General features: G+C 45.5%; 1 protein-coding gene across 2 annotated transcripts in view; it reads left to right on the top strand.

Annotated features, from left to right (window-relative positions):
* The window catches only part of LOC120028114 (late secretory pathway protein AVL9 homolog), a 53,827-nt gene extending 41,718 nt beyond the window's left edge, over positions 1-12,109 (top strand). For both annotated transcript variants that reach the window (XM_038973296.1, XM_038973295.1), the window contains 2 exons: positions 9,913-10,001; positions 11,821-12,109. In XM_038973296.1, coding sequence (XP_038829224.1) covers positions 9,913-10,001; positions 11,821-11,957 — 226 coding nt within the window. In that variant the 3' untranslated portion in view covers positions 11,958-12,109. The remainder of the gene's footprint in view (positions 1-9,912; positions 10,002-11,820) is intronic.
* Positions 12,110-12,330: the final 221 nt, after the last annotated feature.

Below are 12,330 nucleotides of genomic sequence, written 5' to 3'. Positions count from 1 at the left end.
TGTTCTAAACTCTGGTGTTCTAAACTCTTTAAACTCTGGTGTTCTAAACTCTGGTGTTCTAAACTCTGGTGTTCTAAACTCTTTAAACTCTGGTGTTCTAAACTCTGGTGTTCTAAACTCTGGTGTTCTAAACTCTGGTGTTCTAAACTCTGGTGTTCTAAACTCTGGTGTTTTAAACTCTGGTGTTTTAAACTCTGGTGTTCTAAACTCTGGTGTTCTAAACTCTGGTGTTCTAAACTCTGGTGTTCTAAACTCTTTAAACTCTGGTGTTCTAAACTCTGGTGTTCTAAACTCTGGTGTTCTAAACTCTGGTGTTCTAAACTCTTTAAACTCTGGTGTTCTAAACTCTGGTGTTCTAAACTCTGGTGTTCTACACTCTGGTGTTCAAAACTCTGGTGTTTTAAACTCTGGTGTTTTAAACTCTGGTGTTCTAAACTCTGGTGTTCTAAACTCTTTAAACTCTGGTGTTTTAAACTCTGGTGTTCTAAACTCTTTAAACTCTGGTGTTCTACACTCTGGTGTTCTAAACTCTGGTGTTCTAAACTCTGGTGTTTTAAACTCTGGTGTTCTAAACTCTTTAAACTCTGGTGTTCTACACTCTGGTGTTCTACACTCTGGTGTTCTAAACTCTGGTGTTCTAAACTCTGGTGTTCTAAACTCTGGTGTTCTAAACTCTTTAAACTCTGGTGTTCTACACTCTGGTGTTCTACACTCTGGTGTTCTAAACTCTGGTGTTCTAAACTCTGGTGTTCTAAACTCTGGTGTTCAAAACTCTTTAAACTCTGGTGTTCTAAACTCTTTAAACTCTGGTGTTCTACACTCTGGTGTTCTACACTCTGGTGTTCTAAACTCTGGTGTTCTAAACTCTGGTGTTCTAAACTCTTTAAACTCTGGTGTTCTACACTCTGGTGTTCTACACTCTGGTGTTCTAAACTCTGGTGTTCTAAACTCTGGTGTTCTAAACTCTGGTGTTCTAAACTCTTTAAACTCTGGTGTTTTAAACTCTGGTGTTCTAAACTCTGGTGTTCTAAACTCTGGTGTTCTAAACTCTTTAAACTCTGGTGTTCTACACTCTGGTGTTCTACACTCTGGTGTTCTAAACTCTGGTGTTTTAAACTCTGGTGTTCTACACTCTGGTGTTTTAAACTCTGGTGTTCTATACTCTGGTGTTCTAAACTCTGGTGTTCTAAACTCTGGTGTTTTAAACTCTGGTGTTCTAAACTCTGGTGTTCTAAACTCTGGTGTCCTCAACTCCATATTCTTATGTAACATATAGCTAGGTGCCATGTTTCACTGCAGTCACACTATTTCATAGAGTACTAAGCTACTAATAACTGCCCTGCTTGTGATGGTGATAGACACCAGGTCTCATATTCTGCTCCGTCCATTAATTATGACAGAGGTTCATTCTCAAAAACCTTTGCTGGCGGTCTTCAGGCCGGGGCTTGGGTTACGTTCCAGGAAGTGTGTAGGAAATGCGATCATGCCGTGCATTGACTGTCCCGGGTCTCCAGCCCTGCCTCTAGGGCTACCCTCCAGATATTTCCCCCTGCCTCCACACTATGTCGGCGTCCCAAATGGCACCCTATTCCCTATATAGTGCACTACTTTTGACCGGGACCCATAGGGAATAGAATGCACTATATACGGAATAGGGTGCCATTTGGGACACATACCACGAGTCTTCATCCGTAGCTTCTCTATTGATGGCTTTATGGTGAGAACATGGAGAGGTCTGCTTGGTGGTGATACATGGAGAGGTCTGCTTGGTGGTGATACATGGAGAGGTCTGCTTGGTGGTGATACATGGAGAGGTCTGCTTGGTGGTGATACATGGAGAGGTCTGCTTGGTGGTGAGAACATGGAGAGGTCTGCTTGGTGGTGATACATGGAGAGGTCTGCTTGGTGGTGATACATGGAGAGGTCTGCTTGGTGGTGATACATGGAGAGGTCTGCTTGGTGGTGATACATGGAGAGATCTGCTTGGTGGTGATACATGGAGAGGTCTGCTTGGTGGTGATACATGGAGAGGTCTGCTTGGTGGTGATACATGGAGAGATCTGCTTGGTGGTGATACATGGAGAGGTCTGCTTGGTGGTGATACATGGAGAGGTCTGCTTGGTGGTGATACATGGAGAGATCTGCTTGGTGGTGATACATGGAGAGGTCTGCTTGGTGGTGATACATGGAGAGGTCTGCTTGGTGGTGATACATGGAGAGGTCTGCTTGGTGGTGATACATGGAGAGGTCTGCTTGGTGGTGATACATGGAGAGATCTGCTTGGTGGTGATACATGGAGAGGTCTGCTTGGTGGTGATACATGGAGAGATCTGCTTGGTGGTGATACATGGAGAGGTCTGCTTGGTGGTGATACATGGAGAGGTTTGCTTGGTGGTGATACATGGAGAGGTCTGCTTGGTGGTGATACATGGAGAGATCTGCTTGGTGGTGATACATGGAGAGGTCTGCTTGGTGGTGATACATGGAGAGGTCTGCTTGGTGGTGATACATGGAGAGATCTGCTTGGTGGTGATACATGGAGAGGTCTGCTTGGTGGTGATACATGGAGAGGTCTGCTTGGTGGTGATACATGGAGAGGTCTGCTTGGTGGTGATACATGGAGAGGTCTGCTTGGTGGTGATACATGGAGAGATCTGCTTGGTGGTGATACATGGAGAGGTCTGCTTGGTGGTGATACATGGAGAGATCTGCTTGGTGGTGATACATGGAGAGGTCTGCTTGGTGGTGATACATGGAGAGGTCTGCTTGGTGGTGATACATGGAGAGGTCTGCTTGGTGGTGATACATGGAGAGGTCTGCTTGGTGGTGATACATGGAGAGGTCTGCTTGGTGGTGATACATGGAGAGGTCTGCTTGGTGGTGATACATGGAGAGATCTGCTTGGTGGTGATACATGGAGAGATCTGCTTGGTGGTGATACATGGAGAGATGTAAAAAGATAGTGAAAAATAACAGCAGCGAGGCTATATACAGTAGAGAGGCTATATACAGTAGAGAGGCTACATACAGGCACCGGTTAGTCGGGTTGATCGAGGTAGTATGTACATGTAGATATGGCTAAAGTGACTGCATATATGATGAACAGAGAGTAGCAGTAGCGTAAAAGAGAGGTTGGGGGGGGGCACACAATGCAAACAGTCCGGGTAGCCATTTGATTACATGTTCAGGAGTCTTATGGCTTGGGGGTAAAAACTGTTGAGAAGCCTTTTTGTCCTAGACTTGGCACTCCGGTACCGCTTGCCATGTGGTAGTAGAGAGAACAGTCTATGACTGGGGTGACTGGGGTAGCTGGGGTCTTTGACAATTTTTCTTTGACAACAATAGTATGCAAGTATAAACACCATGGGACCACGCAGCCGTCCTACCGCTCAGGAAGCAGACGCATTCTGTCTCCTAGAGATGAACGTACTTTGGTGCGAAAAGAGCAAATCAATCCTGAACAACAGCAAATGACCTTGTGAAGCTGCTGGAGGAAACAGGTACAAAAGTATCTATATCCACAGTAAAACGAGTCCTATATTGACATAACCTGAAAGGCTGCTCAGCAAGGAAGAAGCCACTGGTCCAAAACCGCCATAAAAAAGCCAGACTACGGTTTGCAACTGCACATGGGGACAAAGATCGTACTTTTTGGAGAAATGTCCTCTGGTCTGATGAAACAAAAATAGAACTGTTTGGCCATAATGACCATTATGTTTGGAGGAAAAAGGGGAGACTTCCAAGCCGAAGAACACCATCCAAACCGTGAAGCATGGGGGTGGCAGCATCATGTTGTGGCGGTGCTTTGCTGCAGGAGGGACTGGTGCACTTCACAAAATAGATGGCACCATGAGGAGGAAAATTATGTGGATATATTGAAGCAACGTCTCAAGATATCAGTCAGGAAGTTAAATCTTGGTCGGAACTTGGTCTTCCAAATGGACAATGACCCCAAGCATACTTCCAAAGTTGTGGCAAAATGACTTAAGGACAACAAAGTCAAGGTATTGGAGAGGCCATCACAAAGCCCTGACCTCAACCCTACATAAAATTTGTGGGCAGAACTGAAAAAGTGTGTGCAAACAAGGAGGCCTACAAACCTGACTCAGTTACACCAGCGCTGTCAGGAGGAATGGGCCAAAATTCACCCAATTTATTGTGGGAAGCTTGTGGAAGGCTACCCGAAACGCTTGACCCAAGTTAAACAATTTAAAGGCAATGCTACCAAATACTAATTGCGTGTATGTAAACTTCTGACCCACTGGGAATGTGATGAAAGAAATAAAACCTGAAAGAAATAAAACCTGAAAGAAATCATTATCTCTACTATTATTCTGACATTTCACATTCTTAAAATAAAGTGGTGATCCTAACTGACCTAAGACAGGGATTTTTTTTACTAGGATTAAATGTCAGGAATTGTGAAAAACTGAGTTTAAATGTATTTGGCTGAGGTGTATGTAAACTTCCGACTTCAACTGTAGGTGAGAGAAGTGTGCTGTGGTAGGGAGGTCGGCAACGGGGACGAAGCGATTGCTGCTACGAGGTGTGTCTGTGGAACACGAGGGGTTCATTACTCCCTACGTAGTGCACTACTTTTGACCTGAGCCCTTTTGAGTATACAGTGCCATTTGGGTGTTGAATTTCAAATTTTATATAATCTTTATTTAACTTGGCAAGTCAGTTAAGAACACATTCTTATTTACAATGGCGGCCCGGCCAAGCCCTAACCCGGACCACGCTGGGCCAGTTGTGCGCCGCCCTATGGGACTCCCAATCACTGAATCGAACCAGGGTCTGTAGTGACGCCTCTAGCACTGAGATGCGGTGCCTTGGACCACTGCGCCACTCGGGAGCCTAAAGGGGTGTATGGCTGAGTGTCTCCTGCACTATAAACTCTGGGAGTAGAGTCAAATGGTACCCTATTCCCTTTATAGTGCACTACCTTTCACCCATAGGGTTCTGTTCAAAAAGTAGGGCACTGTGTAGGGCATAGGGGGCCATCAGAGACGCATCCGTCAAACAGGCAGTTTGGCAGTTGGCCATCTAAGCTAATTTCCTGCCTCAGCTTTGTAGCCCGGGTTCCTTTCTACACAAAAACACTGTGGTTTTCAGCTTCATCTCACGATGTGTCTCCTTCCTCTGTGACTGTCTTAGATGTGTCAGAGGCATGTGTTGATTGGCATTGTGTAAGACTTCCCTCCTTGTCACTGACAGATGGACTAAAGACAACACACAGATTAGATCAGGGCAATGTTCAGTAGGGAAAACATAGCAAACTCTTTTTCAACAGAAAATGGAAATCTGTATTATTATTGGACAAGTCTAGGTAGTACCCTCCCATTTCATTCTGTTTTCTAAATGTTTTACTGAATACGACCCATGAGGTTCTGTCTCACCACCGTCTCACACAGAGGGCTGAAGTTAACCCACACAGATTGGACAAATGTTTACAGTGTGGGCATTTTCCTGTGCGCTAATTTGTCAGTGGAGCCGTCAGTCATCAGGGCCCCCTAGTCAGACCCCGCCCACCAGTCAACCAGCTTCCTGGACCTGAAGTGTTTCACTGATCAATGGAATGATCTCTCTCCGTCTCTCTGTCTGTCTGTCTCTCTCTCTGTCTGTCTCTGTCTGTCTCTGTCTGTCTCTGTCTGTCTGTCTGTCTGTCTTTTCTGTCTCTCTCTCTCTCTCTCTTTCTTTCTTTCTTTCTTTCTTTCTTTCAATTTCAGGGTCTTTATTGGCATGGGAAATATATGTTTACATTGACAAAGCAAGTGAAATAGAAAATAAACAATACAAATTAACAGTAAACAGTACACTCACAAAAGCTCCAAAAGAATAAAGACATTTCAAATGTCATATTATGTGCAAAAGGGAAAATAAATAAACATAAATATGGGTTGTATTTACAATGGTGTTTGTTCTTCACTGGTTGACCTTTTCTTGTGGCAACAGGTCACAAATCTTGCTGCTGTGATGGAACACTGTGGAACACTGTGGAGTTTATCAAAATTGGATTTGTTTTCGAATTCTTTGTGGGTCTGTGTAATCTGAGGGAAATATGTCTCTCTAATATGGTCATACATTGGGCAGGAGGTTAGGAAGTGCAGCTCAGTTTCCACCTCATTTTGTGGGCAGTGTGCACATAGCCTGTCTTCTCTTGAGAGCCATGTCTGCCTACGGCGGCCTTTCTCAATAGCAAGGCTATGCTCACTGAGTCTGTACATAGTCAAAGCTTTCCTTAAGTTTGGGTCAGTCACAGTGGTCAGGTATTCTGCCACTGTGTACTCTCTGTTTAGGGCCAAATGGCATTCTAGTTTGCTTAGTTTTGTTGTTAATTACTTGACACATTGGAAATAATTATCTTTTTGTTTTCTCATGATTTGGTTGGGTGTTTGTCCCATTATGTGAATTATTGGTTGGTGAGCGGACCCCAGATCTCACAACCATAAAGGGCAATGGGTTCTATAACTTTCCTCTAGCCTGGGGCAGTAGGGATGTAGAATATCTCTCCTCTAGCCTGGGGCAGTAGGGATGTAGAATATCTCTCCTCTAGCCTGGGGAAGTAGGGATGTAGAATATCTCTCCTCTAGCCTGGGGCAGTAGGGATGTAGAATATCTCTCCTCTAGCCTGGGGCAGTAGGGATGTAGAATATCTCTCCTCTAGCCTGGGGCAGTAGGGATGTAGAATATCTCTCCTCTAGCCTGGGGCAGTAGGGATGTAGAATATCTCTCCTCTAGCCTGGGGCAGTAGGGATGTAGAATATCTCTCCTCTAGCCTGGGGCAGTAGGGATGTAGAATAACTCTCCTCTAGCCTAGGGCAGTAGGGATGTAGAATAACTCTCCTCTAGCCTGGGGCAGTAGGGATGTAGAATATATCTCCTCTAGCCTGGGGCAGTAGGGATGTAGAATATCTCTCCTCTAGCCTGGGGCAGTAGGGATGTAGAATATCTCTCCTCTAGCCTGGGGCAGTAGGGATGTAGAATATCTCTCCTCTAGCCTGGGGCAGTAGGGATGTAGAATATCTCTCCTCTAGCCTGGGGCAGTAGGGATGTAGAATATCTCTCCTCTAGCCTGGGGCAGTAGGGATGTAGAATATCTCTCCTCTAGCCTGGGGCAGTAGGGATGTAGAATATCTCTCCTCTAGCCTGGGGCAGTAGGGATGTAGAATATCTCTCCTCTAGCCTGGGGCAGTAGGGATGTAGAATATCTCTCCTCTAGCCTGGGGCAGTAGGGATGTAGAATATCTCTCCTCTAGCCTGGGGCAGTAGGGATGTAGAATATCTCTCCTCTAGCCTGGGGCAGTAGGGATGTAGAATATCTCTCCTCTAGCCTGGGGCAGTAGGGATGTAGAATATCTCTCCTCTAGCCTGGGGCAGTAGGGATGTAGAATATCTCTCCTCTAGCCTGGGGCAGTAGGGATGTAGAATATCTCTCCTCTAGCCTGGGGCAGTAGGGATGTAGAATATCTCTCCTCTAGCCTGGGGCAGTAGGGATGTAGAATATCTCTCCTCTAGCCTGGGGCAGTAGGGATGTAGAATATTTCTCCTCTAGCCTGGGGCAGTAGGGATGTAGAATATCTCTCCTCTAGCCTGGGGCAGTAGGGATGTAGAATATCTCTCCTCTAGCCTGGGGCAGTAGGGATGTAGAATATCTCTCCTCTAGCCTGGGGCAGTAGGGATGTAGAATATCTCTCCTCTAGCCTGGGGCAGTAGGGATGTAGAATATCTCTCCTCTAGCCTGGGGCAGTAGGGATGTAGAATATCTCTCCTCTAGCCTGGGGCAGTAGGGATGTAGAATATCTCTCCTCTAGCCTGGGGCAGTAGGGATGTAGAATATCTCTCCTCTAGCCTGGGGCAGTAGGGATGTAGAATATCTCTCCTCTAGCCTGGGGCAGTAGGGATGTAGAATAACTCTCCTCTAGCCTGGGGCAGTAGGGATGTAGAATATCTCTCCTCTAGCCGGCCTGGCAAAATGTGCCGAGTTGCAGGGTCACAGAGGGCACTGATGTTGACGTGGAAAGGACGACAGCTGAATTCCAAATAGACCCCTAGACCCTAGACCCCTACCCCCTAGGCACTCCTGTAGATGTGTGAGGATTGAATTGGTCTGTGGCTAAGTAATATCGGGAAACTTCTACCAAGCCAATCGGATTGCATGCTAAAACTATTTCCGTGATGATTATCTATCCTCTTCTCACTGAGGTTAATAGGAGTTGATGGTTGTATCTATCCAATCATTAGACCGGAACTAGTGACCATCTTGGCTAGAGGTCGACCGATTTATGCTTTTTCAACGCCGATACCAATTATTGGAGGACCAAAAAAAGCCGATACCGATTAATCTGCCAATTTTTTATATATTTTTTATTATTATATATATTTGTAATAATGACAATTACAACAATACTGAATGATCCCTTTTTATTTTAACTTAATATAATACATAAATAAAATCTATTTAGTCTCAAATAAATAAGGAAACATGTTCAATTTGGTTTAAATTATGCAAAAACACAGTTTTGGAGAAGAAGGTAAAAGTTCAATCTGTGCCATGTAAGAAAGCTAACGTTTAAGTTCCTTGCTCAGAACATGAGAACATATGAAAGCTGGTGGTTCCTTTTAACATGAGTCTTCAATATTCCCAGGTAAGAAGTTTTAGGTTGTAATTATTATAGGAATTATAGGACTATTTATCTCTATACCCTTTGTATTTCATATACCTTTGACTATTGGATGTTCTTATTAGGTACTTTAGTATTGCCAGCCTAATCTCAGGAGTTGATAGGCTTGAAGTCATAAACAGCGCTGTGCTTCAAGCATTGCGAAAAGCTGCTGGCAAACGCAGGAAAGTGCTGTTTGAATGAATGCTTACGAGCCTGCTGCTGCCTACCACCGCTCAGTCAGACTGCTCTGTCAAATCATAGACTTAATTATAATATAATAAACACACAGAAATACGAGCCTTTGGTCATTAATATGGTAAAATCCGGAAACTATCATTTCAAAAACAAAACGTTTATTCTTTCAGTGAAATACGGAGCCGTTCCGTATTTTATCTAACGGGCGGCATCCCTAAGTCTAAATATTGCTGTTACATTGCACAACCTTCAATGTTATGTCATAATTATGTCAAATTCTGGCAAATTAATTGCGGTCTTTGTTAGGAAGAAATGGTCTTCACAAAGTTTGCAACGAGCCAGGCGGCCCAAACTGCTGCATATACCCTCACTCTGCTTGCACAGAACGCAAGAGAAGTGACACAATTTCAGGCATCGCATTGATTATATGCAACGCAGGACAAGCTAGGTAAACTAGTAATATCATCAACCATGTGTAGTTAACTAGTGATTAGGTTAAGATTGATTGTTTTCATAAGATACGTTTAACGCTAGCTAGCACCTTACCTTGGCTCCTTGCTGCACTCGCATAACAGGTAGTCAACCTGCCACACAGTCTCCTCGTGGAGTGCAATATAATCGCCCATAATCGGAGTCCAAAAAATGCTAATTACCGATTGTTATGGAAACTTGAAATCGGCCCCAGTTAATCGCCCATTCCGATTTAATTCGTCGACCTCTAGTCTCTGTAATGTTGAAATGTGTGTTGACATCTGGGTGCTTTTAAAAAGATACAACCAGGCTGGATTTAGTTGTATATTTGTTGTGAAATGTACCCGGGGTAACTTCCAGCCACTCCGGCTCCTCTCTCAGGTTGATTAGACCTCTCAACCTCTCTCACTACTATCACGGGTTGTAGTAACACACAGAACATTCTGATAGACCACTACTGTTTGTTTCTTGGAAGAGCAGAGAAATGTCACACTACTACCCAGGGTTTATTTCTGGGTTCCAGATGGTTGGTGGGTTGGTTGTGACTGAGTAGACATTCTGTTTTCTCTCTCAATTTCAGCTCGGTGCAGAACAGTGAGCGTGGGAAGAAGATGGGGGCAGCTGTCATCACCACCAGTCGGAGTGTTGTGCAGACTGGGAAGGCAGTAGGTGAGACAGAGTCAGCCTCTCTAGCCAACTCTTCCCCAGTGAGACAAACAGACAGAAAGACACTCTTTAGCCAACCCTTCCCCAGAGAGACAAACAGACAGAAAGACGGACTCTTTAGCCAACCCTTCCCCAGTGAGACAGACAGACAGACTCTTTAGCCAACCCAGGAAAACCAGAATCCTGCAAACAAAATGTCTGGAAAACCTGGGATTTTTGGAAAGTTACTGTAGTTTTGCAACCCTAACAGTACAGGGCATTCAGGAAAGTATTCAGATCCCTTGACTTTTCCACATTTTATTACGTTTCAGCCTAGACATTTTTGCAAATGTATTACAAATAAAAAACAGAAATATTCTATTTACATAACTATTCAGACCCTTTTCAATACTTTGTTGAAGCACCTTTGGCAGCGATTACATCCTTGAGTCTTCTTGGGTATGACGCTACAAGCTTGGCACACCTGTATTTGCGGAGTTTCTTCCATTCTTCTCTGCAGATCCTCTCAAGCTCTGTCAGGTTGGATGGGGAGTGTCGCTGCACAGCTATTTTCAGGTCTCTCCAGAGATGTTCGATCGGGTTCAAGTCCGGGCTCTGGCTGGGCCACTCAAGGACATTCAGAGAGACTTGTACCGAAGTCACTCCTGCGTTGTCTTGGCTGTGTGCTTACAGTAGGGTCGTTTTCCTGTTAGAAGGTGAACCTTCACCCCAGTCTGAGGTCCTGAGCGCTCTGGAGCAGGTTTTCATCAAGGATCTTTCTGTACTTTGCTCTGTTTGTCTTTCCCTCGATCCTGACTAGTCTCCCAGTCCCTGCCGCTGAAGAACATCCCCACAGCATGATGCTGCCACCACCATGCTTCACCGTAGGGATGGTGCCAGGTTTCCTCCAGACGTGATGCTTGGCATTCAGGCCAAAGAGTTCAATGTTGGTTTCATCAGACCAGAGAATCTTGTTTCTCATGGTCTGATAGTCTTTAGGTGCCTTTTGGCAAACTCCAAGTGGGCTGTCATGTGCCTTTTACTGAGGAGTGGCTTCCGTCTGGCCACTCAACCATAAAGACCTGATTGGTGGAGTGCTGCAGAGATGGTTGTCCTTCTGGAAGTTTCTCCCATCTCCAGAGAGGAACTCTGGGGCTCTGTCAGAGTGACCATCGGGTTCTTGGTCACCTTCCTGACCAAGGCCCTTCTCCCCCGATTGCTCAGTTTTGCCGGGTGGCCAGCTCTAGGAAGAGTCTTGGTGGTTCCAAACTTCTTCCATTTAAGAATGATGGAGGCCACTGTGTTCTTGGGGACCTTCAATGCTGCAGAAATGTTTTGGTACCCTTCTCCAGATCTGTGCCTCAACGCAATCCTGTCTCGAAGCTCTACGGACAATTCCTTCGTCCTTATAGCTTGTTTTTTCTCTGACATGCACTGTCAACTGTATGACCTTATATAGACAGGTGTGTGCCTTTCCAAATCATGTCCAATCAATTGAATTTACCACAGGTGTACTCCAATCAAGTTGTAGAAACATCTCAAGGATGATCAATGGAAACAGGATGCACCTTAGCTCAATTTCGAGTCTCATAGCAAAGAGTCTGAATACTTATGTTAATAAGATATTTCTGTTTATTATATTTTATAAATTTGCACACAAAAAATAAAAATAAATTCTTACTTTTTCATTATGGAGTATTGTGTGTAGATTGATGAGGGGGAAAAAAATATTTAATAGATTTTAGAATTAGGCTGTAATGTAACAAAATGTCTAAAAAGTCAAGGTGTCTGAATACTTTCCGAAGGCACTGTGTCTCTAATCCCTCCTGTCTTCATCCTCCAGGTCAGTCGGTGGGTGGAGCGCTGAGCAGCGCTAAGTCAGCCATGTCCTCCTGGTTCTCTACGTTGGCACCGCCAGCTATCGTACCCACTCCAGCAGCCTCACCAGAGCCTCAGTTACCTACAGAGACCAAGCCTTGACCACCTGCCTGTCCCCCTCACCCCCAGTCTCTTCTCACAGCAGCTGTCTAGCGGGAGAGACTAGGGTTAACCTACCCCCCCTCCTCAACAGTCCCCTCCCCCTCCTCAACAGTCCCCCCCCCCTCCTCAACAGTCCCCCCCCCTCCTCAACAGTCCCCCCCCCCCTCCTCAACAGTCCCCCCCCCTCCTCAAGTCCCCCCCCCTCCTCAACAGTCCCCCCCCCTCCTCAACAGCCCCCCCCCTCCTCAACAGTCCTCCCCCCCCTCCTCAACAGTCGTCCCCCCCCCTCCTCAACAGTCCCCCCCCTCCTCAACAGTCCCCCCCCCCTCCTCAACAGTCCCCCCCCCCTCCTCAACAGTCCCCCCCCTCCTCA

This window comes from Salvelinus namaycush, chromosome 33 (assembly GCF_016432855.1).
Source record: "Salvelinus namaycush isolate Seneca chromosome 33, SaNama_1.0, whole genome shotgun sequence".
In the NCBI taxonomy this organism is placed as follows: domain Eukaryota; kingdom Metazoa; phylum Chordata; class Actinopteri; order Salmoniformes; family Salmonidae; genus Salvelinus; species Salvelinus namaycush.
This window is presented reverse-complemented; position numbering and strand designations above follow the sequence as displayed.